The following is a 23,338-nucleotide window of genomic DNA, read 5'->3' as shown; positions in this document are numbered from 1 at the left end:
TTTGAACTCAGCACATCTGACACGCGAGAAGTGCATACCCAATTACCGTGCCGGGGTTTGAACTCAGCACATCTGACACGCGAGGCGAGCGTGATACCACTACCCCACCAGCGTGGGCTAAAGTCATCCGAATTTTTACGTCTGAACAGGTAAACACGTTTGTGCTTGAGTGATGTGAGCGGAACGCCCAATGCCTCGGACGACGACTCAGTAAAACACACCGTGATTGTGTCGATCGACTGGCCCTCTAGTCAGGACTTCTAAGTGAGGAAGCGCCATAAACGCTTGAAACCTGCTGGACGCATTTATGTTTCAGGTGTTGGGGTGGACTCACTAGAACGATTGCTCAAGGACAGGAGGACGATAGTTCAAGCGAGAGTCATGCAATTCTACAAAAATGAAGTAGTTTTTGTCGGATACTGCGCCTATTGGAGACGAGTTAGGATGGTTTTTGATCAGTCTGAGTTTTTTTTTACCAAATATGGTCATACTTGAGCACTTAAGTTGTGCTCACACAAAGTGCAGACGTGCCTGGTTAAAAAAGACTCAATAATGGCAGAATCCTTGGAAGGCTTGTCTGGATTTGAATTCCATACTGCTAGAGCTCAGGTAGAGCATCTTCGTGCGAACTTGTCTGATGTTACCTAAAATTTTTTAAATTTGCTGGTGATCCGTTTCACCCACATGGAAGACTATCAATCGACGTGTGGCTTCAACGCATCGTCAGCTAATAGGATGTGATTGGGTTAATAAACCGTTCCGGAAACCGTTCGGAAACAACCTCCAGTGGGGGAAAATCAAGTCTTTTATGTTTCCCACGGCTTTCTTCAGGGAGGGGGTTACATTTTTGGTCCACACCAACTCTCTCAACATACAAATGAACCAAATATCCAACGGCAAATCTCATATTCCTTAAAATATGAGGATACTTTTAGTCAGACATTGCTCGAGCACATTATGAACACAACAGTTGTTCGACCGCATGGACCAGGAGCGCTCTACTTCACCATCTGTTGGAATTGGCCATAGTGCACGAACCTTACTCCGAATGAGGTGTCCCTCACTTTCCGGTTTCCATTTACCCAAGGATTTTTTTATATAATTTATGATGTTGGTGCTTGCTGAATAAAGAAAGGAAGAAAATAGTTCACGATACAGTTTTGTTATGCTTGGAATTGGACGGGTTTAGAACAGATATAAAATGATTGAGTCGGAAAGTACGCATACAGAAAAGTATGAATAGGGATGAAAAGATTATCAGTAGTCCGTAGGGGTCTTGATGGAATTCAGTTAGAAACTACCTGGATATTTTGTCGACGGTTTTGAAATGGGAGGTCAGGTTTAGGGTCAGGCGAAAAAGCAGGCTGTGCTATCTAGGGATCAGTATCTTCTACTTGGTCGTCTCGGCTCCGGAGAATCCAGTTTGATGGTTGGTCTGTAAGTTTGGCCCGGCCGAATTGGGTAATACCGCCTCCGAACAGGTGAAACATCACGTTCATTCCGATGTGGAGATCTGTCTGGTGTTCTGTAGCGCGTTTGGGAATGCCCACGTCCAGGTGAGTAGTTACGTTCTTTTGAACGTGAATGACGTTCGTAGGGTACGAGAATTATCGGAACCGATGATTTGCTATCGCCAATCCGTTTCACTTCTTCCGAGGGTAAGTAAAGCATCATCGGGTGAACATCGTCCATCTCATCTGGTTCTCCATATCGATGAGATGGCACTAGATTAACCCGTGACCCCATTGATCGGCTTTTAGACAGGCTCTGACGAGGGAAACTGAAGCGCTTCTCCTGTTCCCATGGTTCATACTCGCTCTTTGGGCGGCTGTGTGAGGACCCTCTATAGACATAAGGACGTGATTGCACCTTGGGTACGGTAGAATTCATTACGGTTGGTTCGGTCTGACGCAAATCGAGCATACTGGCTGACAGGTAGAAAGGACGTAGTTTCCACTTTGGCACTTGCCCTGTTTCTCCGACATTGTTTGTGACGGTCCACCAGTCTCCTTCAGTGTTATCTACAATCTGTTTGAAAGTAAGAATATCATGAAAATCCGTAAGGATCACGGGTATTCAAAATGTTCAGCATGAGTCAGATAGTTGTCGAACAGTAGTCTGTGCACTGTGCTTTTTGTTCGCCATTCAGATGCATAGCCTAATTAGTTGTCATTAAATTCATTTCACTTATCTTCCATGACAAACGCGAGTATAAGAATCCAACCTAACAGTACTAAGGAGAAGCACGTGAAGTGACTTGATCAAAGAATCCTTTTTGCACAAAGAAAGTGGAACCGAAACATGAGATACAAAGTGCTGGTATATTGCACAACTAACGCGGCACATACGTCTACAGGAAGGACAATTTGAGTAACAGTTTGCAATAAAACCACCGTACTTTTCTTTTTATTGGCCCTGTAATACAACCCTTCGTAGTCGACAGTGTGTGAAGTCTGACAGTTCAACAATACGTTTATTCCCAGTAGATTAACTGTGACGCTTTGGATTGTAAACGGACATCCACATTAATTCACAGCACGCGTAACAAAACAAACAGACAACCTTCGAATTTAGTATCTAATATACAAGCTTACGCCTATATCTATACTTTCAATACAGTCAACTACACGCGTATGGAGAGTGTGTCGTCAAGGTAATCGAATTATACTAGTTATTAGGAAGGATTGGTGCATAGTTATCCACTCAGTATCGGGTCTTCGGTGGTTATGATTCAGTCAAACAAACGAGGGCACCCCGCTGAAAGGAGAACTTTTCAGGCTCACTAAACGTCTGCTCCTTGTTCGTGAACTGTTCAAGTCAGAGTCCACCAAAACTGACCGTGCCAGTTGACTGAAGCCAGCCTCCGGCTGACAACCCGACTTACACCTGTAAAGAGTGCTATTCAAAATGTATATTTAAAATCACCGCCGGATAGAAAAAGTGATCCTGGAGTCTCCAGCATAAGCCCTAACACATGGCGTTTTTTGGCGAAACAAGAAAGTGCGGGTTTGCTTCACTTAGTGCAAAACTCATAAGTGAAATAGTGACTTCATATTTCATGCTCTGTACGAAATCCCTACAGCGATGTGCACAGCGGTATGGTACACCCGAATGCACGATCACCACAGATGAGGAAGCAAAAACCACCTGGCCTCTCCCAAAGGGAACAATTCAGCTCACTGTCTTCTCAGAGGGAATTCGGAATTGCAATTGCAAATTGTCTATCTCTCATTTTCGTCAACAGGAGATCCGTCTAACAAGGAATCGAGCTAAGGGAACACGCGATAGCAGTTTGCAAAAAGCTTGTCTTCATGTTTTCCGACCCACTGTATCTTCGTCATCAGCGTGCCAGTTAGGCATCGACTGTGCATGAATGAATAACCTTCTGTGTTCTTTGCCCAAACAGAACGAGTCAAACTCGCCAGAGGTTCGTCCAAACTTACGAGGAAACACTATCCGTGTTAGCCGAATGGAGATGTTACCAGGTTAATAGATGGCGCACTGGGATAAAACCCGGTTGATAAACTTCAACCATAACATTGAGCGTATTCCGGCAGGGGATTAAAGAGTCATTCGGCTGTGTTACTCATGGGTTACTGTCCAAGGGCAACAAATCTGTTCAGTGCAACCAGCCTGGCTATCCCTTCATTCTCAAATTTACCCCGCACTTCTACCGAATGATATTATAAGTGTTTTCCAGACAGTCGTTTGTTTGTCGATGAGGGTCAGGCAGTGGTAATGGATCCATTTTGGACCCACGTCGTTTGCATTCCTGTCCTTCCCAATACAAAAAACCGCTGCTTGTGAAGCCTTATGAGTGTCACCAAAACCAAGCATTATGAGTTCATGAGGAGGGATGATTTGCCAAGACTTACTTCAAACACTTCACCCTGATATGCATCTATTTCGGCTGGTTTCGAGCTCACGTGGCGTACGGTTGCGTAACACAAGCTACAGACGTGAGAAAAGGTAAGAGAAGTAAATTACAAAAACGTCACGCAGCACATCAAATAAACTTCATATTGCAAACCTGAAGCAAAGCATTCCCTTCCTACCTCTTTCTGATGAGTATCTTTCTGTAGAACTAACATTGTTTCTTTCCTCCAGGTTATGCCTCATTGAAGGTTTCAAACAAACAGAGTCAAAGTGTATCGACTAATTCCCGTAGAAGAAGTTCTAGAAGTTGTAAGCTAGGGACAATGTTGTGAGGGATCCTGGAGGCAGCTTTTGCCTAAACGTTTGGCCAATATACTCATTATTCTCTTGCATAAACAGTCTTTCAATGAACACTAAGATCTTTATTCTATTTCGCCCTGACGTAGATTTTCTCCAACCTAATTTCGTACCCGACAAAACATCCAGCGTTTTCAGCATCCCAAACCATCCGGCTAGTCTGTCGTAACTCGCTGTTCCATATTTCGTACCTGACAACGTCCAGCGATTTCAGCATCCAAAACCAACCGGCTAGTCTGTCGTAACTCGCTGTTCCATCCGGGAAATGAAACCCTTGGAGCATCTATCAGAAGAATTACTCCTCAATCACAAAGAAGGCCAGAAAAATGAAGTAGTCTGGGTCAAACCACAATCCAAGGATCACATGCGATTTCCTGGTTTGCTTTGAATGAGCAAAATTCGGTTCCCTTTGCTTTATTCAGCTAATAAAATAAGATGAAATTCACAGACTTAGGGTCAACTAACTGCTAGTTAATTGTTGTGTGTATGGAGAGATGGCATTCTCGAGTGGGTCGCGCATGTACACTACAAATAATACAGGTCTCAAAATCGTCCTTCTTTGGAGGCGTTTCTCAAACCACCGTTCCCCAGACTCAAGTAATGTTACGTCAAAAATTGAGAATCTCCAAAGTGTAACTACTAAGCGACCTTTTCCCTTAAAGGCAGAACATTTTACTGCAATTTAATTCCTCTGAAATGTGCGTTTGTTCTGCCAGTCTCGTGAATTAATGCTGAATAAAGGTGGCAAGGATAAACAACCTCCTAAGACTCACCGGCCGCCGCGATCTTGTATTTTCTGGCAGAGCCTTTGATGTTCTTTGTTGTTTATTCTTGGCCGTGAGTACTTTGCGACAACTGGAAGGACAAAGTGGGCTTAGGTGGGTAATTTGTACGGGATTTTCTAAAATTATATTTCCAGGTAAAATACACTAGCGTGGTTCATACAACCAAACAAATTCAGTCCTTATTTTGAGTTGTGGTGCCACCATAGTAACCAGTCGGTTTTCGCTGTCCAAACTTTCTGGTACTGCTTCTATTTTTAGCGACTGCTACTTTGTAATGCCAAAATATAGGTTTTCGGAAAGATGGTCACTGCGAGAATATTTCGCAAGTCTAAGCAGTAATCCGTACATTCACAAATGCTCCCAGGATAGTGTGTCACAAATCAATATTTGTTTTTCCCCATGATGGCCCAAAGGAATTCACTGTTTGAACGAAGTCAGCTTTGTAAATGGAGATTTTGCTCTGTAAGTAAAAAGAATCTATACAGGAAGGACGAGAAGCTGTTCCATCCTTATTGGGAATCGTCAGTAGTGCTCATCTCACAAAACCCCAGGTAGTCTGGAGCTCGCGACTTCCCAAACAGTAGTTTGAATACTTAACCGTTCGATCACGAGCGGTCAGTCATCTTTGATACTGACTCTCATCTGAACAGGATATAGCGCCTCTCATGGTTTATTCACGGAAACCACATCACGTGGTCAAATGTTGACTTGTCCCTCGAGTGACGACACTCCAGATGCAGGCTCCACTGGTAGGGGGAATCCTATTCTTCGTCTGAGCTACTTACAGATTGCTAGTAGTTTGAGGAGATTTGGAATTTTCAGTTGGGAGTTGGCCCTGCAAGTGGAGTAAAGCTGCACCGAGGTGCGCATCGCTGATATCTCCCAAAGTGGATGAAACAGCTGTACATTGCTTCTTGTCCTTTCGCAACGCAATTCATTCAATTATAGGATGAAACCTATACTAGAAATATCTCCAGTAATCAGCATTTTAACACCTCCATGTGCCACTGGGTTTGATTGGCCCTCATAAATCTGCCCCACACTGCGATAAGTTCGTCCACATGAAAGAGCATGAGCGGTAATACTCATGTTAAAGAGCCGTGCATCGTAACTCTGTTTCAGTGTCCAGCTTACTTACTTGTAATGGCAAGGAACTGGAAATCCAGCAGCGGAACCAAACAGTTCCGTGACGTGTTCGTTTTGAAGAAGATAGGCCTTGAAAAACAGGCTGCTTTTGAGATTAGCGGATGGTTGCTTAAACGTTATATGTTTTCTGTGAACTCAAATTTGCACCAAAGACGGAAGTGGTTGCTATGGCGCAGGGTCACGCTAAGCGTTTCCACTCCTCGGTGAGCGCATTCTCCATGAGGCACAGGAGGGAAATCAGCTGATATGTTTTTATTTTTAACATTTATTAGTTCTGTACTTCAATCGCCTAAATACAAATACCAAAGGGCCCATCCGTTTGACTTTCCTCGCTCAGTTTCACTGATATTCACTGTTCTTTGCGTCTTTCACATCGAAACCCATCACTAGAATGCTTTCTCGACCACACGAGGTTTTCTGTGTTGCGATTTATGAACAACTGGAAGTAGACAAGCATAAAATTGTGTTCTACCCTTAGCTGCTGTTTTTCTGTTGGATTTTAGTCAAAAGTCGCGAAACTTCATCAAAATCAAACCGAGAATCTGTGGACATCTTACTTTGGCCTAAAATAGGAAAGGTGAAAATTGGCGAAGAGGAACAGAAGCCAACTGTTGGCTTCTGTGTGATGTGACGGGGGAAGCGGTGCTCGTATTCTTCAACATGTCTTCAACAAGTAACAATAATAAGTAACTCGCAGTTTCAGTGTGTTTACTGCTCACTACCTGATCAGTAGTAACAACTGAGGAAACACTCGGTTTGATGGAGAATGTATGTTGTGTGACACAGCGACGTTTAATTTGGGTGTGAACATGGAGCGCACTTGAAAGACGCAAAAATTCTGAACCAATGGAGAATGAAGAGATTCGGAAGGCCATGAACGAAAACTTATTGTCTTTCAAGCCCCGGTAGGAGAGCTATTTTATCGTCGATCCTCACAATGACTTCCATTTCACCCTACTGGAATTATCAAAGATATGGGCATAATAACTACAGAGAAGGCTTAGGTTTCAGTTGCAAGTGCTGCTTTGGATCGTCAGTTTGGCTTAAAAAACGAGAATGAACCAACACGTTTCCTGGCCTCGGGAAATGAGATCTCAAGAATTACACTGCCATATACACTTGTGGAAACGTCTGGGACCACATAAATAACCTGATGTAAACTCTAAGCCATGAGTAGAGAAATCGAAGTGAAAACGTCATCCACGCTCAGCGCCAGTACGGTTCGGCAAACCACAAGAGTGCTCAGTTGAAGCGGCTAAATCAACCCTGGATGCAAGTTTCCCACTTTTGGTGGTTTCACGTAAGTTGACCAAAGTACTGTTCCCTCAAGATTTTGAACTTGATTTTTGGTGACATCTACTATTAGTTTCTATCCAGTTTGTCTAGTTGAGTGTTGAAGTTGTAAGTGCCTCGAATGCTTGGCTAGTTCTGGGTCCTCTTTGCTGTCCCTCTTTCTTTTTTTTCTCGACACGGCTTTGTTCAATAAATTGGTATGGTCATACGGCGGCAAAGCAACATCACTTTTCATCAACTACACTCATTTGCAAATCAATATGGTTTTGACGGAGACCCACTTGGAACCCAGCTGGATATCTCGTTTATGATGTTCTTACTCTTAATTTCGTGCAAGTAGAACACGGAGTTGACGAGAACTCGTGGACCGTGCCTACCTGATGAGCCCCAAGAAAGGCGAAACTGGTCGTGGTCTGTCGAAGAGTTCCTTTATGAGTGATGTATTACGTCTATACAATGTAACGTGATATCTCAAATGTCTTACCGACTAAAACATGGAGCGGCCTAGTGCAGCACATTCAGTGCTTAGAAACATCACAAACGAGAAATTCAGCTAGGTCTGAGGTGTGTCTCCCGTCAAAACCAGAGTGATATGCAAATGAGTTTATTTGTTGAAATCTGTCCAATTTAGGTTTTCAAATTCAAAATAAGGTTGACGGAAAGTCGGGGACTGCTCCTACCTGATGAGCCCCAAGAAGGACGAAACCAGTTGTTGATTGTTGAATTAACCTTATGAGTAGTGCTTTACATCTACACCAGCATTCTTCTTTGGTATTACTATTGATGATAACAATGCTGTTAGGATCTGCCGGTCTGTACAGAAAATCATGCACTTTCTTTCACTCAGAAAGGAGTTATGATGAGGATCATCACTGTTCCTGGAAATCTGTCGTGAGATACAAGACATCATCGTTTTATTTCAGTCAGTTTATTTTCACGCTGCCTGACCGAATGTGTGCGGTACTTCGATTAGAGTCTACCTTCCAGATTATTTGACGGTTCTTCATCAGAGTAAGCAACCCTACATCGACAGCTATCATGTGTGGTAATAACTGTTTGCTTCAGAGAGCAGAAAGACTTCGTAGTGTACTTCTGATTCTCCTTGATTTCGAAGGTTTGCAAAAAATCTCATTTTCAAATTTAAAGACGGCGTACATGTTAAACTGTGATTCTAGCTGCCACGGTTTTAATCGCTGATGATCTGAGAATGTAGGGGTGGATAACTACACTTTGGAAGCATGTCAAAAAGGTGGGGTCAACTAAATACATCCAAATAAGTCGATAACCCACGAGTGATCGGTCAGCCGAACTAGCTGACCAATCAGGAAAACGGATTGACGTTTACAGCAAAGACGACCCAGCTGATTTGGCGATGCGAGATCACCAAACTACTGGAGAGCAGACATTGTGGTAGAAGATAACTGATAACTCGTTCAACTATCGCTTTATACAAAAACTGGACTTACCTTGTGGATAAACTCCAAAGCCTGTTCCACCTCCCTGGGAACGGTTTGAAAGGGCAACCTAAACGACAAAGAAATGTTGGCTAATTGTGTGTATAAAAAAGTGCAAATTTCACAACGCCCTTAAAAAGTTTCGTGGGTCTGGGCTGCTGTTTCTGTTATTCCGTGTAATCTGGCAACACACCTGTAGGATCCATATACCACAGACGCTGAGTGAAAACCATTTGATGCATAGGCAAATAATCAAACCTTGTAACAAGGTGTGAACAACACGGAAGACGTTTGCTCAGCTACCAATGGAAATAGATTACTCTACGGTCGGAGACAAGAATAATGGAAGCTTGAGATCATTAGTGCCTGCCCAATCCTAAAGGAGAGTATAGCTGGAAGACATCTCCAGCCCAGTAGGTTCAGGTGTCTCTCCAGAGGATGGCAACTGAAGAAGCACTAGGGTAAGCTCGAAATCATAGTAAATCAACAGAAGTTGGGAATTTGGCCGTTGAGCAATTGGCTAATGATAACTTCACCGAGTTCATCTGTTTCATCGCCAAGCAAGGGGCTATGACCAATAGCGTATTAATGACGTATCCTCAGTTTGCGAACCAATAGCCATTTGATCAGCAAGCGATAAACGCACCCAAGCAACCAAGATTTCGACAAACTGCAAGATTAGCCGTATTACGAATGCAAGATCAATACTGCCATCCCAAAGGACCTGGATATTCAGTGTCCTTAACAAGGGAAGCTAGGACTGGATCAGGCATTTTGAGGTCGGTTGGTTCAGTGCATGTTAAACGATAATTTGCCAGAAGCAAGGCTTCGAACGGACAGCTTATTTTCGAATCGGTAAATTCATGATTTTAAAAGACGGGATATAGGTTGTTTAACTGAGTCAACGTCTGACGGATCTACTTAGATAATGCCGACTGTTTAACGACACTCATTGGTCAGTAGACAAAAGACATTTCCGGGGAAGAACGAGCGAAAGGGACGACTGAGAAAACAACGAATTCGAATCCGTAAAGCCGTCAGGGTGAAAATATCAGACCTTCCTGTTTTGAGTCATGGAACCTCATTCCCTATCATACAGCTGTAACACCCTTCAGGTGACTAGCTACCATGCTACTAAGAGGAAGCGCGAGGGCTGGGGTACTGCCAGGTTGCCCAAGCCCAGATAAGAGGAAGTCGAGAGGCAGGGGCCGGGTCCGAACCCCGGACCTTCCGGTCAGTAGATTTGCGCTCTAACTATTTGAGCCATCTCGCACCCCTCATTCCCTATGCTATATTGTGGTTTATTATAGCCTACTGCAATTGTAAGTGAGGGTCTCTGCAGGTCATAGCAGTCAAAAACTAGCCACATCTTTTCGGTGGCTGGCCTCAAATAATTTGGTGTTTCGAATGAATTCAGTCAAAGAGATAAAGTAATTGAAGAAATGTCCAAAAGGTGCTGTATCTACTATGGACGCCTGCCATCCCGTAGAGAAGCGAAATGTCCGCGTAAAAAAATTTAGCCCAGCTGACTGGCATTCCACTGTGCCCACAAAGTTGCCCGGATAATCGGTAAGAAGCAGGCGGTTGGTGCGCACCAACTATTATTGTGAAGCTAGACGCATTTACCTCCTGTCAGTTTATGTGCATTCATTGACCACAGAGCGTAGAAATGATTCGTTCTCTTATCAACTAAGCAGGTTCAAGACCGATAGTCATACATACCGGATGTCATTCACTGCATCAGCCAAAAACAACCTGGAAGGTGCAAACTACTCTAGAAGGTTGTATGGTTCTCATGCTGTATAAAAACCTCTTAACATGTAACCAGTAATTTGTATTTATCGTCGTTTCGTTTCCATAGACCATGAAAATGGACTAATTTGGCGAATTTTGGGCGTGTCAAGACGTTGACCTTAACTACTAAAACTACTGTTGTATAAATCAAAACAAGATAGTCACGTAAATGATTTGAGTGAAGGGGACCAGAAGGCAGGTAAAGAGATGCAGTAACTCAAAGTATTCGAACATCACTAACCTGTAGCCTCCCTCCACAGTACGAGGGCATGTGGTGGCGTATCAAGCACATACAGGATAACAAACTTGTCAAAACAAAAGATTCGTTTTGTTTGTATAAGCGGTAGCACGATATGGGGTTCAAAACGATCGGTTTAGAGACGCCCTCCCCTACAGGGAGCTGGCTCCATTTTTGAGCCCCCCCCCCCCGGTCGATTCTTCTTTGGAGGTGTTTTTTCTTTAGTGACTGGAATAAATATCCATCCTGTTTTGAAATGATAAAAATAACTTCGTGTGTCATACCGTCCTACCGGTCTCGTTTGACGGTCTCATTTTCAATTGGCTAGAATTTTTAATGCTTATTGAAGGTAAAGCTCAAAAATGCTTAGTCATACTGACCTCCAGAGAATAGTTGGGGCATTGATGTTTCCAGCATTTTTTCGCGTTTAAAATTGGCTTGGCTAGGCAGATACTGTGTGATCTGGTTTGGGATTTGACGGCCCAAAGCAATTGGGAACAACAAGGGGTGGAAATTAACAGTTCTTGGAAGCACCACCGATAAGGCGGCTGAAGACGTTCGCCAACTCACGACCGACTTTATCCTTGTTGGAGCTTATCAAGTGGGTGAAATCTGTCGGTTTCATTCATGTTCACTTTAAGCCAAAATTTTGTGCACCTTTTCGAAATACACCTTTGCAAACTAAACTGGATTGAATAGAGGACAGTCAAGTGAGACCCAGCTAAAATTCTTGTTCATAATGAGTTCAAATGAGTGTTCAAATGGGTGTGCTGCACGAATGATACGATAGTCGAGATATGGCAAGATATTTTTTTGACGAAACACACGACTAATAATTTGGTAGATGCAGTGCTCGATTGAGAGGGGCCATTCACGAAGACCACGTGTATCCGGACTGCTTTCTTTAACTTTTCGCAGGCGACTAGTTGAACTCGTTGAAAACTTACCACATTCCTTTTGGGTGTGGTTTTGAACTGAGGTACGTAGGTCGCAATTGGATGTGGCCAACGTTCCCTGCGAATTAGGAATTGAGAAATTTGAGAGGAGTGTGGGTGTACGTCTGTGGGAGTACAAAGATCGAATCAGTGACATTTTGAACAAGATCAGTATTTGTTTTGAATAAGGCCGAGCCGGCTAAGTTCAAATTTCGAATGTGGAAGTTGGGAACCTCCAACGGAATGCACAACCATAGATTTGGTCAGAGTTATCGTAACTCTAGGTAATTTGTGGGAAGTGTAGCTGAAATAGCGACGTGCAACTATCGACTTTGCAAAGGAGACGAAAATTCGGGGATCAGTTTGTGTAATAGTATGTTTGTAGGATGTATAATGAAGGTTCGACGATTGCCTCACGAGGAGGTTAGATGTTCACGGTTATGAAGTTTCCGGCTTATGGAGTCTAAACTCAATTCAGGAGCCAACAGAAAATGCTTGATTCTTGTGGTTGTGCCATTCCTGAGCGTTGACTTGGTTTGGCACATGGCTATGTGAAAAAAAACAGGATGTGGTATGACTTGAAACGTCTGGGAGATTCCCACTTTCTCTGATACACTCAATCTATTTTGACATTTTCTATTGACCTTTGGTTAGTTCATCTCTCAGATCACAGAGTAGGGATGTGTTACGGATGTAAATCTGTCGGCACTGGGGTTAGAATATTTTCATCAATCCTAGACAAAGTAGATGCTCCCAGTTGGGGGAGGGGGGTTGTATTTTCACTTCTCAAACGCCTATATCCCCTTTCATCAAGGAAATCGTTATAATTGCTGATTCTCCAATCTGTTGTATCTGGCTACTGACCCACTCTAGTGCCCAGTGCTGGAAAAAAAGACTCACAGGAGGGAACACAACAGCCATATTCCGAACAAGCGAGTGCGAAGGTGAGAATGCAACGGTCCCAAGCTATTTAATGGAGACGCACTGTCTAACTTGGTCCGACGCTGACGTACGCGGTCTGGCTTTGGTACTAGGCTGCGACGCGCTGCATATTGCGGGGGCGTTGTCTGACCTTGACCAACGCTGACTCGCGCTGTCTGGGTTCGATACAAGTCTACGGAGCACTGCATATTGAAGGGGCGTTGTCTGTCCGCTGAGAGTCTCGGTAGACTTCAGACATTCAGTGGTGACTTTCAAGGATCTGGTATTCCTGATGAAAATGAAAACCTTTTCTTGGCAACATGACGGCCCTGACCTTCCTCTTATTTTAACGGTCACTCCTGTGCGTCAAATCAGATGAACTTGTTGAGCAACACTTTTTCTAACTGTGCTAGTAGAACAAATGGGTACCTTTGTTTGTTAGCTGTCGGATAGAACTGTACGAGTTTATGATGCCTGTATTGTGGTCTTTGTATAGATATGGCATGAAGAAAGGACTGGGAATGTATATGACCCAATCCTCTGTGTTTATTAGACAGAAGCCAAGCCATAAGGTTCAGCGTGGACCCACTACAGGATGGCGGACTGGGGAGAGGACTGGTGGAAACCGGACGGGTTCAAAGATGCCATAGGGATGGGTGTTTCTGGATTACTAGAACTTCACAAAATACTGGGATATTAAAAGAAAACTGACAAGAGTGGGATTCGACGTTTCGCATGCACTAGCATAAATCCAAATGAGTGCGATCAAGGAATAGGAGCGCTGAAAATCACCAGCTACTCTGCACCTAAAGGCCTAACAGTTACCTCTGTCACCCGTTAGTTTTTTTAAGTGGAGATGTAGTCCAACAGTGCTCTCAGGTCGAATCTTATCGATACTATCCTGTGTACAGCATTAGCTGAGTATAAATAGTTTCATACCAGTAACTAACCGTAACGACAACGCAAGACCGAATATGAACGATGATATTCTGTTAACCATGCCGAATAGCGTTTATCCCAACGTAACGTAAAGCGGCATTGATAAAATCTGTAAAGTCGACGATCATTTCACAATGTACCATCCAATACATATGCTTTCTAAGACTGTGTACCGGACAGAATTCAGCCAGTTCAATAATTTGCTATTTCAATGGATAGGAATGTGTACGTGAGTAACGCTGGCATTCTTGTGGTTGCATTGCTATTCCGCTACGAATGCCGGTACTCGGCGGAAAGTCATCGCACTTGTGTCCAGGATATTGATTTCCACCAGAAATGTGAGCCGAGTCCTTCCTTCGTCCATCGCAAATATAGTATGCTAGATTTTAAGCAAGTTGATCACATGCCAACTCACAGGAACCTTATGTCAACAAACCGTACTATGGATTAGGCCAAAGGTGAACAAACACCAAGCAAGCAAAATACACTCTGTTGAAAATCAGTTTGGTTTCGCGGGAGACTCACCTGGAACCTGATTAAGTTTCTCGTTTGTGATGCTTTTAAGCAATTGAATGTGCTGCGCTAGGCCGCCTCAAGTTTCGGTTGGTACGATATCGCAGTATATTTTCATAAAGGAAACTACGCACAAGGTTGCTGAAAATTCTTCGACAGCCTACGATCGGTTACATCCTTCTTGGGGCTAAATCAACACTGGACGCAAGTTTCCAACTTTTGGTGGTTTTATGCGAGTTGACAGAAGTACTGTTCCCCCAAAATTCCGGGTTTGATTTTTAGTGAGATCTGCTGTCAGTTGAAGGTGCAAGTACCTCGAATGCTTGGCTAGCTCTGGGTCATCCCCTCTGTCCCTCTTTATTTCACGACACGGCTTGATGCCATAAGTTGGCGTGGTTATACGGTAGCAAAACAACAGCACTTTACAAGAAATGCACTCATTTGCAAATCAATTGTCTTTGACAGGAGACTCACGTGGAACCCAGCTGAATCTCTCGTTTATGATGTTGTAAGTATGATGTTGAAAGTAGAACATAAGGTTGACGGAAACTCGTGGACTACGCCTAACTGACAGACCCCAAGAAGGGCGAAGTTCCTCGTGGACTGTTGAGGAGTTTCTTCATGAATAGTATGTTATGTCTGAACACAACTTTGTTTCACGGCAACTCGGAACGAGTAGCCAATGGAGAAATTTTTGTGTTGAGTAGGCTTATGCTAACGTGAGTTTTCGGTTCTCTGGAGCTTAGCCTGGTAAAGACAGGAGAATGTTTTTTTTCTACATCTCAAAGTCGATTTGAAGGAATTCGCTGCCTTTTCCAAAGAAGTAGAGAAGCATCAGGTCTTGATTTGACATTTCCCAGGACAGTAGTTCTACAATTGACTAGTTCAGTTCTAACGAGCAAACGAACATGAATGAGATGGAAAAAGAACATGGACTTACGCAGATACGTTCCAAGCGTCACCCAACTTGATCCAGAATTCTGTCAGAATTGGATTCAAGCGCCTTTTGATTGCCTCAATGGTTGCCTCGCTTAGTAATGGCTCGACCACATCCTGGATCATTTCCATCTCGTAGTCAGGGATGATTCGACTTTGACTAATGTCATCTAACCAGACGATACACTTGATGAGTCGAATGAAAATCTTCTCAATGGCCTCTGGTGCTTCGGCCTGAATTAGTTGAGCCATGTTTAACGCCAGTTTGATTTTTCGAACGGTTTCTACGGCATCATGGCGTCCTGGTGGTTTGACATTGACAGGCTCAATGCGCACTGAAAGATTTGCCAGAAAAAGAAGCGTGAACTCGAGAGTGAACTTACGAGCTAAAAGGTTAAAACTTGATAGTAGAGGAATTCGTAAAAAATTTTATCCCACCGTTTTCACGGGATTTTTGGCGCAAGCATCAATTTGACATCTTTATTAAAGTGAGTCAAAATTAGGAAGCGGAGGAGCGATAAGAAAAGCTCAGTTGCCAGAACGCTTGCCCGGAGTCGAGGGTCTGAGTCCAAGACTATATTCGCTGGTTGCGAGTGAGGCCAGATCATAGACGGGAGGGTTGCTGATACCCTGTATATAAATGAATGCTTTGTAGCACATTACTTTATTGCTAGGGCGTAGTGTTCGTAACCTTCATCATCATCATCATCATCATCATCATCATCATCATCATCATCACCAGCCTCATTACTCTTACGAGAAGGGCAACCACCCCACTGGAATCAGCGGTGAGCAGCATGCGTTCTTCGTCCAAATGAATGTTCCAACTGGTCTGGGTGAGTTAGGCTCAAGATGGAACCCTATATAGGGAGTGCAACAGATCCTCGCATTCGTAGGGCTTCGAATCATATGCGTGTACCAACTTCTCGAATGAAAATAACTAACTAACAATAAAACTAACTAACTACTTTAGCGTTTTCGTCCTTAGTTACGAAACTAACTCTGTTACATGCTTCTCCACCTAACCATGTTCCTGAGAAGTATAATTTCCTGCAGATGGGTCGTGAAGGAGAGAGAACGAGCCCTCTTCAAGGGTACGATATGCTCCTCAGCAGCATATTACCTCCGAAACTTGTGTCTCTTAACGCGATAGCCCGTCGTTCTTGTCCGCCAAACAATAGTGTAGCTCACGAAGCACTCTCCTCTTATTTTCCTCAAGATTTTTGTTGGTTGCTTCTAAGCAAACTTACTGATTCATTGGATTGGTGAAATACGTTGTTCAACATCACTTTCGGTTTCATACATGATTCCATCTCGTTTTCAAAGAGGTTTCGTCGAATGCTTTGTAGGATAAAATATTTTGCAGCCTTAAACGTGTAATGAATGGTTTGGAGAACAGCATTGTTCATTAATTCTTGAAAATTACCTTCCATAGATAGGTTGCAATTTACACCTCATGTTAGAGTTTCAGGCCCAAGGGATTCAAATACTAAACTACACTATACTATGCTATACTACACTATACTATACCACACTATACTATACTATAATATAATATACTATACCATACTACACTATACTGTACTTTACATCACTTTACGAAACTTATGCCATGGTACAAAACCAACGTTCCAAACAGCCCGCTAGAACGGTACCTTTGAACGACAGAGATTCTTGTTTGAGTCTTTCCATCGTGGCGAAAGTGAGTTCAGCAATAATCGAGTAATGACTCTGTTTCAGGATTCTACTTCGTGACCAGTGATGAGTATCGTTGGCTAAATACCCTCATGGGTGTCCGCTCATGGGTACTGGGAATGCCAACGGTATTGCTATTCTTTGATCAGATCTCAGAAAATCAACTATTTTAAATAACCTAAGTAGGTCTGCTGCATACTTCGGTATGCACTTTGCACTTGTAAAGCACTGTTACAAGACTGGATGAGATCAAACCCAAATCTCATGATCACAGACAAACCGATCGATGTAGTAGATAGGTTCATCTATCTGGACAGCTTCACAAGTCCCGAAGAACTGGCGAGTTGAGAAGGCCGGAATAGCATTTGCCAACGTTTGACATTTGTGGTGTCTACTTGACATCAGCCTGACTGTCAAGGGTAGTGTGCAATGCAGCGATCTGATTTGTCCTGCTTTATGGATCAAAGACTTGGCCAGTGCCTATGGAAGACCTTCAAAATTTCTTCTTGTTCAAGCCTAGGTGCCTCCGAAGACTCGCGTGAGTCAGGTTGGAACAACAGATCAGTATTGTTTATGCACGCCAGAAGGTTATCGAGAAACTTCATTCTTCACCGATATATCAAATGGTTAAGCTATTTAGGCCATGTGCTTCAAATACCCGAGGAGCATTTGCCTCGTACTACCCTATGCGGCCAGCCTTCTACTGAACAAAGACGACCGAGAGACAGTCAGTCAATGAGTTGGTAACGAAGCGTGAAAGCACCCACCCAGTCAACTCACTCGCATTGATAAACGCCGTATTCCCGGATGGGGACCTCGGGATAATATAGACCAAAATAAACCAGTGATTACTACCCGCGGCAGATATGGCTATCACGCAGTCAATGGCGGTCCTGCATTAGCTGGTGAACCGCGCACTGTGGATAATTCCCACGAAGGGCTTAGCTGCTGTGGATGGCATTTGCCGTGTAAGTAACTTTACGATCTCGTGTGCGCATATCAAACTGTCCTTTCTCGGGAGAGGCCGGCAGAGTGGCCCGTTTGAAGCTGACGACAAATAGAAAGTGATGTACTTACCACGAGGTATAGATCCACTACCAGTTATCGGAGAACTGAACTCCATTGGGCGAAAACTTTCGGAAAGCACAAGAGTTGGGGAAGTAGCATTTCAGTAAGTTCTGATAACCATTTAGGGGCTGATCGCCCTGTATAGGAGGCAGTTCTGGGAGGACGAGGCATGCCTAGTATGATGGTAGGATATTAGTCTGTAGTATGAGAGGCGGAGATCCTGGAGTCTCAGCTATGGTCACAGCGTGTTGTGGCATCACGTTGATTTGCCACTGCAGATGAAGACGGTTTAATCATGTTACGACATGTCACTATATGCGCCGTTTTTTTCTCGGGGGAGGGGGGGACATGGTTCTCGGATGTCGGGTTGGAGGTTGAAATTTAACTTGACACCTACACAAATTTAAAGATTTGTTAGGCTAAACCGGACATATATATGTGCACTTGGGTACAGGAAGCCATCCATAAAAGTACTACTTGCCTGATGAGATTTTTTCACCGGAATTTGTCGCCCACAGAGGGATTTGAATATCAGATAAGTATATCAGCCAACTCAGACCGGGGCGGCTAGTTTTATTTCAAAGGTTTCGCACAATTGATAAGAATGACCACCCTCTTAAAGTTGGAATCCGGTTCATTCCTTAAAATAACTTTTTTCATAAGTAAGGTCCCAAGATATAGGCCTATTCGGCAGTGCGCAGCTGAAGACACTCCATTAGGGGGTAGGAAGTTTCGAATCACAATGCTGATCAGCCGCTGGTTGCCGAACGGTTAAGTGTCTGAACGACTAGATGAAAGATTGCGGGTTCAAACCTCTTAGTTCTCCTGAGACGCGCAGTACTGACGACTTCCAATCGGGGTTGTACAACAGTTTATCGGCTGTTCAGCACAGATTGGCTCCACTGACTTGAGGAAATCATCGCTGAACATTGTCACATCTTCCCATACTACCAAAGCTAATCAAAACAACCGGGAATGCGGTATGCTGACTTAAAAATCAGACCACACAGTGATTGTGTGGCCGATCAAACAGCGTCCTCGTGACTGCAACTCCTAACTCGGCCTCGTTTCTATTACATGTCATTTTGATAATCCCACTCCAAAAAGGGTCACACGCAGTGACCGAATCTTCAGTCAATAACCCTAGTTATCGTTAGCAAACAAATTTGGTTTGCGAGAGATTCACCCGAAACCCAGCTGAATATCTCGTTTGTGATATTTCCAGGCAACTGAATGTGCTGCACCAGGCCACCTCATGTTTCGGTTGCTGTGATATTTGAGATATCGTGATAGATGTACTTTCGTAACGCACTACTTGTAAGATTGCTGAAAATTCTTCGGCAGCCCATGACCGAAGTCGCCCGTCTTGGGGGATTTTGGTTTCAAGTAGGACATAACTTTGACGGAAACTCGGGGACTGCGCCTACCTAATGAGCCCGAAGCAGGGCGAAACCAGTCGTAGGCTGTCGAAGAAGTTTCAGCTACCTTACGGGCAGTGCATTACGAATTTAGCGAAAGACACTATTTTCTTCTATTAGCTGTGTAGGTGTTGTGCAGTATCACTGCCATAAATTCGTTTCGCCGATAATCTGGGAAAGCACAGGTGGAAAATGAATCAGAGGTCAGTTTCATTATAGGCTACCACTATTATCATTAGCAGCCATAAACTGTGTGCGTGTTGTGCAGTATCACTGCCTTAGATTCGTCTCGCCAAGAATCTGGGAAAGCATAGGTGGAAAATGAATCAGAGGTCAGTTTCACGCAGGTGGCTCAAGTGGTTAGAGCGCAATTTACTGACTGGAGGGTACATTGTTCGAACCCGACCTCTGCATCTCGACTCCTCCTGTCTAGGCTTGGGCATCCTAGCAGTATTTCAGCATGGCAGCTAGGCACCTTAAGGATGCTACAGCTGAACGTTTTTTCGCAACAATGTGACACGCCTTCTCCATTTTTGCTTGGATAAGAGTAGAAAAGCAGTCGTTTTATCTGCAAGATAAAAACAAACCCTCTATCTGCCACTCGTGTGTCGTGATTCCAGACTATTATTCCTCTACCATCTCTTTTTCTCCTTTTTATTGTTTGTACTTTCTCCCTAGCTAACGAAATCGGGAGTGTAATTGCTGTTCTTTGTGATCTACACAGAGCGGTATTTGCTTCAAATGTTTATAGGTGAGTTTTTTAATTCTTGTTTTAGTGACATTCACGTTAACATCACTCGTATGAACAGTCGTCCTTCCGTCCCGGCGAACTTATTCTGGTAATTCCACACCGAAGTGGGAGCTCATTTGAGGTATATATCCTGCGCCGTGCCGGAATATGAACTCTGGACTTCTTACATAGAAGGAGGGCCGATTACCACTACTCTACCAGTGCTTCCTGGACGCTTCAGAATTAGCACGTCCGAACAATCGAATGTGTTCATGCTTGATTAGTGTGATCGGTTTACCCGATGCCCCAAACGACCATCCAGTTCTGGGTCGGGACTTCCTAGTCAAGTGGCGCCATGGATCCTTTGAGACCTACTGGATATTGTTGGATGAGGCTACTAGAAAGTTTTGATACTTGGACAAGCGAGGCTGTGGTTCGTCTCGAGTTTTGTCGCCTATGCGTAGTCGTGGGTTTATATGAGTAGCATATACACTGCTTTGGTTTGAGGAGTCCTACCTACTCTGTCTATCCCACTGAACACCCCAGATTAATGACAATAAGAGACCAAACAGAAAGGTTTCATTCACGTTAACTCACACAGCATATCCTTCGAGTCAGTGCTGTCCCGTTTCACGCACTTGTTCAGTCGTCTTCCAAAGTGCTCAATGTCGTCGAGGCAGCGATTGAGCATGTAGATGTTACGTGCATTTGATGGTCCCGGATAGCTATGCTAGGGGGATGGTAGATAAGGATTGGAGGTGCTTACTGCAACACGCATCAATGTGTAGGGTATGAGAAGTAAAACTTTTCAAAGGTTCTTTTTTCAGTTGGGAAGATCAGCGAGTATATAAAGACTTTACGCTTTTGAAAGTACTTATGTAGATTATGGTACCCAGATGAAGTCAAACTGATTGTGCAAAACATCTTACTTAATACAACAAGTTAGTTAGAGCACGGCGAGTGAAACCTTGTTTTGTTTACAAGGAACCCGATCCTTTTTGAACACACTGTGTTATCGGTGCTAGAATTACATTTCAACACTGAGCCATCAATGTTATTGCTCAGATAACCAACACGGATGTCTTCATCTCCCTTAGTGGGGAATCATTACTGTACTGTGTAATGAAGCCGAAGGTGATAATCATAAACGGTACATAGTCTCAAGAAAACAGATATGAAGTATTTTTTCTAAAGTTTAGCCCTGAAAAGTGGCGCACTATCCAGGCAATGCACATTCAAGTTTATGCGTTTAACATAGATCAGCAGAAGACGTATTCTGACAAACAAATGTGTAATGGCGTCACAAGGTGGCATAACTACCTCTCTTCTGATGCACATCAACAATATATTGAATGCAACGGGGTAGTGCAGGCCTAGACATATGACTCAAGCTGCAGGCAAAGCTGACTGTGGTCTTGTCTCTCCACGTCTACACAATCTTCAGATTCACTAATATATACAATCTCGTACGTAGAACGAAAAGCGACAAGACACTTCCCACTGTTTTTGTGGAGATTTCGTCCTGTAAGTGAAGCCAATCTATGTTGAAAAGGCGAGAAGTACTGTACAGCTGTTGCATCCTTATTGGGAATCATCAGCAGTGCGCATCTCACGAAACTCCGAAGAGTCTTGAACTCGTGACCTCCTGGCTGGTAGTTTGACACTCAACCGTTCGGTCACGAGCGGCCGATCAGCAGTGTGATTAACTCGCACTTAGGTTTTAGCGCCGCTCATCCTTCAGTCACGGGATCCACATCACGCGGTCACACGTGTTGACTGGCCCCTCGAGCAACGACTTCTCAGCATAGATTCATAGACTTCAGCATAGATTGGCTTCACTTAAAGGACGAAAGCTCCACAAAAATCCCAAATCTCCTCACACTACCAGCTCTCCACTGTTTCTAACCATGAATAAAACATACGAACCACCCAGGAGGATCCGTGTCAGGGGGGACAACTTAGAAGAATACAAGAAACTGCGTACCAACTGTGTAAACTGTCTTGCAACCAAACTTTGCACGGGGCGCATAAACAATCGTTGAACATTCCACTTTACTCACCGATGACCTTCTTGATACATTGGTTTTGGTTTTCGATTCCACATTCTGTTTGATTCCCGGCGAAGTGATGGCGGAATTTAGTGTCTTTGACCTACAGAGTTCAAAAAATGGGGGGAGGGAAATTCTTGGAAGTGTGGCAAATCGTATGATAATTCAAACGAATAAAAATCACCGATTCCATCTTGGATTTACTGACGTGGTGGAGGTTAGGAATATAATACTGTTGACAGTTGAACTACTTACGTCCGTTTGGGTATCTTCCAACTTTGGGACTCTTGAACAAATCTATCATCCCGAATCCTGGGCTTCTCGGAGAAATCTGAGTAGTGTCTACACTTTTTCACACGTGCCTGTTTCAAATGCTGGTGAACTCCAAGTATTTCATTCATCCGTTTTAAGCAGTTAAACTGTAGCTCTTAAATTTTTTCACAGGATTTGTGAAATGCATTGATCCGCTATGTTTACTTTTGTCACAAGTTGGTCGATCAACATGTTCCACCACTGACAGTGTATGATTCGGTCCTCCGACCCAACACTATCTTCAGCTCAATGGCAAATCACTTCATAGCTACATAATGGTTGAGTAAAGTGAGGAGTCAAGTGATTGGCCAGCATGGTCATGTGAAGGCATTTGACTAGACTCCAGATGTTTTATTCTGGTTGGGCGCACCATCGACATCTGGGTCCAGGAACTGGTCGGTATGCGAAGCATGGCAATCCGACTGGCGCCACCTGTCAACCATTTCAGCCTTTCAGTGTCTGCCTAAAATTGATCCACACCAGCGTCAAGCATACCAGAGAATGAGCCAAAACAAACTTCCGGTCCACCATATTCCATCACACTCTGTTGTTCGAAGGGCGATAAACCTTTGAACTGAAGAAGATAATACAGATTCAAGTTTCCCACTCATATTGGTGTAAGCTTTTTTCACCATTTTTTAAATCATTTTTTGCCTCCGAAGAAGAAGATAGTTGCATTCGAATGATGTTTACGAGGAACAAATTGCTATTCAGCAACTAAGACCATACGATATTCCAAAACCTTTCAAAATGGCGTACTCCGTGCAAACTTTCATTCTGGTTTGGTCATGAAACTTTCTGGTCCCTTCTGCTTATCACTGTAAGAAAACTCTTCGGGCGCGACACGGCCATTCCCCTTAATGCGAACCATGAATGAACG

At 43.7% G+C, this 23,338-nt stretch overlaps 1 protein-coding gene across 1 annotated transcript; it reads right to left on the bottom strand.

Moving 5' to 3' along the window:
* Positions 1–1,148: 1,148 nt before the first annotated feature.
* Positions 1,149–22,547, bottom strand: T265_10372 (hypothetical protein; the record flags this gene model as incomplete). The annotated part of the gene is made up of 9 exons (XM_009176728.1): positions 1,149–2,028; positions 3,876–3,951; positions 5,007–5,088; positions 8,924–8,981; positions 11,891–11,957; positions 15,192–15,522; positions 20,696–20,828; positions 22,159–22,249; positions 22,402–22,547. 9 exons carry the CDS (start codon positions 22,545–22,547, stop codon positions 1,381–1,383), a joined length of 1,632 nt encoding a protein of 543 aa, XP_009174992.1.
* Positions 22,548–23,338: the final 791 nt, after the last annotated feature.

Source organism: Opisthorchis viverrini (assembly GCF_000715545.1).
Source record: "Opisthorchis viverrini unplaced genomic scaffold opera_v5_377, whole genome shotgun sequence".
In the NCBI taxonomy this organism is placed as follows: Eukaryota; Metazoa; Platyhelminthes; class Trematoda; order Opisthorchiida; family Opisthorchiidae; genus Opisthorchis; species Opisthorchis viverrini.
Note: the sequence above shows the minus strand (reverse complement) of the source record. Positions and strands in the feature narration are given on the sequence as shown.